Genomic DNA, 3353 nt, shown 5'->3' with positions numbered 1-3353 from the left:
AAAGTCCAAGAGGTGTGTTAGTAGAAACTACCAAGAAAACATAGCAGTCGTTACCATCTGCTGCTGCTGCTGCTGCTGCTGCTGATGAGGTAACACGAACCACCTTACCTCACCTCCGTAAGCCTCCCCCCAAACACCAGACCGCGCATGTGCATGTACGGTAGCGGACTTTCACATGTCCACGATGAGAGTCGAGTCGAACAAATCACCCTCGAACAGCACACACACACTCTCTCCTCTTCCCCCTGGCGCAGTCCTAGCGCGAGCGGCCGCGTCTTGTCTGTTGGGGATTCCCAAAAAAAAAAAGTCCGTTCTGGCGTGGTCTCTTTCCGCTAGCGATCGATGGTACTTGGTCACCGGGGAACAATGCGAATCCGCGATCCGCTTGTGATTGTGCTATGCTGTGCTTCTCACCCCAGGTTTTTGTTAGCGTACGTTTTGGAAACAGATTTCAGAGAGAAGTGGGAGGAGAGATGAGAGCCCCTTGTGAGCGGTGAGCGCATGGACGCGGTCCTGCTACCGTCAGATGGCCCATCCTAGGGTACTGTCCTGCATCAGTCAGCAGAAGTCGTCGGCGTCAGTGGTTTTGACTCGGTCCTCCATGCAATTGTCACAAGACACGGGGAACGAGATGATTTGATTCAATGGCCAACTTTTATTCATGTTTTTGATAAGCTCTTTGACGATTTTCCGATTTTTTTGATCTTCGTCATTATCATTCGCTTTTGCGTGGCACCTTTTCCGGCGTCCACTTTGGGCCGTTTTCTTCCTCTCGGCCCTTTTCTTCCCCATCCACTTTTGGTTTTTTCCCGTCGCCCGTTTTTTCCCTAGTGACATCCCCAACAGCCGTCTCTGGCTCTGTTGTTGAGGTTGCCCTCAGGTGTGCCTCCTGTAACTTTGTCTTCCCCTCCCATAAGAATACATACGTCCCCTTTGGTACAAAGCTCGTGTAAATGTAGAGACCCGACCTGGTGATAAAACATAAAGGTGGTATGTTGCAAAAACAAAACAGACCATGGTATCATATGAAGAGACGCCGTGCAATGTAAAATTAGAGTCGAGTCCAGCAGGCAACGCCGTGCCCGTTGATCCCGTCCCACCCATGCGCGCCCAACATTAGGGTAACAATGATAAAAAGCAGAGTCGACGCGATGCCGCCGCGCGCAATGCCGTGTAAAATAGCAACCGAAAAACATTTTTGCTCGAGCGGGCCTCGCTGGCCGCACACTCGTCGGATATCGTGTGAAGTATGTGCTGTGCTGTAATGTAATGTATATATGTCGTGTTGTAGTAGTGTGGCTTGTTTACCAGCCCTTGGAGTGGTAGCCTCCGAAGTTGTCCGTGTCCTTGGAGAAGTACTGGGGACCGACGGCGACGTCCTCGTTCGTGTTCTGGTTCATGTAGGGCTTCTCGGGGTACTGCTTCAGGTTGGCAACGTCGTGGGAGGTGTGACGGCGCTTGAGAACAGCGTTGGCAGTAGAGGACTTTTGCTGGCGCTCCCAGAGAAGGTTGCGACGGAGAGACTCCGTCAACTCGGTCGCAAGCATGTTGCGTCGTGTGGTACGGGGGGAGAGAGCGGCCTGCAGATGGCTGTGGCTGGCGGTCGCGGTGATTGGCTGAGCAGCGGACCGAGGCACCTCGTTGATAGGCTTCAACGGGGAAGATCGGATGCCACGCTTCATCATGAGAGGCGCGTCGTCGGAGTCGTTGGGGGAAACGGCCAGGGTGGGAGGTGCCGGGTGGCTGGTGCGCGACCAGGGAAGAGCCGAGGTGGACTGGGAAGCGATGTTGCCCAGGTTGTGGGAGCGGTCCTTCTGCTCAATCATCATGCTGATGAGGGAGCGGCGCGAGGTCAGGTTGACCTTGGAGTCGACGCGCTGGAATAGTGTCTTGTCGTCAAGGCTCGACTTGTTGCTGTCCTCGATGGAGTCTTCCCAGTCAGAGGAGTCATCGTCATCGTCAATGGCACTCTCGTCGACGTAGTCGGTTTCCGAATCGTCCGCAATGGCAGAGTTGTTGTCGTTGATCGTGCGGGTGACGACTTGGTCGGCAAAAGAGGCGGTCTTCTTCTGGCCGTTGAGGAGCGAACTCGGTCCGGAAGCAAGGGCGCTCTTCAAAGAGCTGTCCTCCTCAGAGGAGCCGCCAACGAGGAACATCTTGTTGCGCTTGGGAGCGGGCGCAGGAATGGGGCGCAATTGCTCGATGCTCTGGCCCTGCTCGCTGGAAGAGCAAGAGCCACCGAGGGCGAACATGGGCTGCTTCTTGGACTGCACGCGCTTGGCGGCGGGTGATGAGCTCGGTTCGGGGATGGCAGCGGGAGAGAGGACGACCTTGGGGGAGGCCGGGAAAGGTCGGGAGACGGGAATCTGAGAGGGAGAGAAGCCGCGGACGACGGTAGTGTGGGAGGTGACCTCGGGTGAAGGAGGCTCATGCAGATCCTCAGAAGAGGACTTGCATGGTGACTCGGTGGTAGTAGATCCCGAGTGCTCGTAGGCGGGAGAAGCAGGCGCCAAGTCTGGCGTCTCCTTCTGGGGAGGCATGTAAGGAGAAGCGATCTGGGGAAGAGGTGCGGAGAGAGGCTCGTGCTTGATGATGGTGACAACCATCTTCTCGAAGTCGTCGGCGGTGATGTGGCGCTCCTTGCCTCTGCTGCGGTTGCTGGCACTGGAGTCCTGTCTTTGGATCTGAGGGCGGATGTCGAGAGGAGCGGAGTTGGAGGTGAACTCAACGGCCTCCTCGTTGTTTTCCGAGTCGACGCTGCTGGATAGTTGAGGAAGGTCTTGTAATCTGCTTGATTGGGGAATCTCTCGGGGTTGGCTCGTAGCGGTGATGGAGGCTTCCTCCTCCTCGGCGCAGCAGAAGGTCTCGTGGTTCCACATACGCCAGCTGAGGTTCTCTAACCTGCGGCCCTGCTCAACAGACTCTGCGCACTTGGCGAAGACTGGAGTGGATACGTCAGCGACTTGAGCCCGAGGTCGGCTCCGAATGAGATGCTTACCGGTCCACATGCTGTAGAGGTTTTGGGGATTTGAGGTGTCGACCTTGTGGATGACATTGGGGTCCACGGTCAGGACGTGGGTAGCGAGAGGATAAGGCATGGTGCCGGAACGGTCTGCTCGGATGGAGCAGGTTGCGGTCGAGGATTCAGAATCTGTAATGGCGGTCGAAATCGCGGCAACGCCTAGAGGTCAGGCGTGGTGGTGAGGCGGGTGTTTAAAAGGATGAAGTCGGCGCCTGGAGCGAATCGGTGGGGGGAGTTGTCTTGATCAACAATGAGTCGCAAGTCGGGAGTGGCGATCGATGATGTCGACGAAGGAATTGGGGTTGTCGTCGGCGGCGGCGAGGTCTGATAG

The 3353-nt window shown here is 56.2% G+C and overlaps 1 protein-coding gene across 1 annotated transcript; it reads right to left on the bottom strand.

Annotated features, from left to right (window-relative positions):
- Positions 1-1304: 1304 nt before the first annotated feature.
- Positions 1305-3098, bottom strand: CkaCkLH20_06552 (uncharacterized protein; the record flags this gene model as incomplete). The annotated part of the gene is made up of 2 exons (XM_038889269.1): positions 1305-2941; positions 2999-3098. 2 exons carry the CDS (start codon positions 3096-3098, stop codon positions 1305-1307), a joined length of 1737 nt encoding a protein of 578 aa, XP_038745567.1.
- Between the last annotated feature and the right edge of the window lie 255 nt (positions 3099-3353).

Source organism: Colletotrichum karsti (genome assembly GCF_011947395.1).
Source record: "Colletotrichum karsti strain CkLH20 chromosome Unknown Scaffold19, whole genome shotgun sequence".
Classification (NCBI taxonomy): Eukaryota; Fungi; Ascomycota; class Sordariomycetes; order Glomerellales; family Glomerellaceae; genus Colletotrichum; species Colletotrichum karsti.
This window is presented reverse-complemented; position numbering and strand designations above follow the sequence as displayed.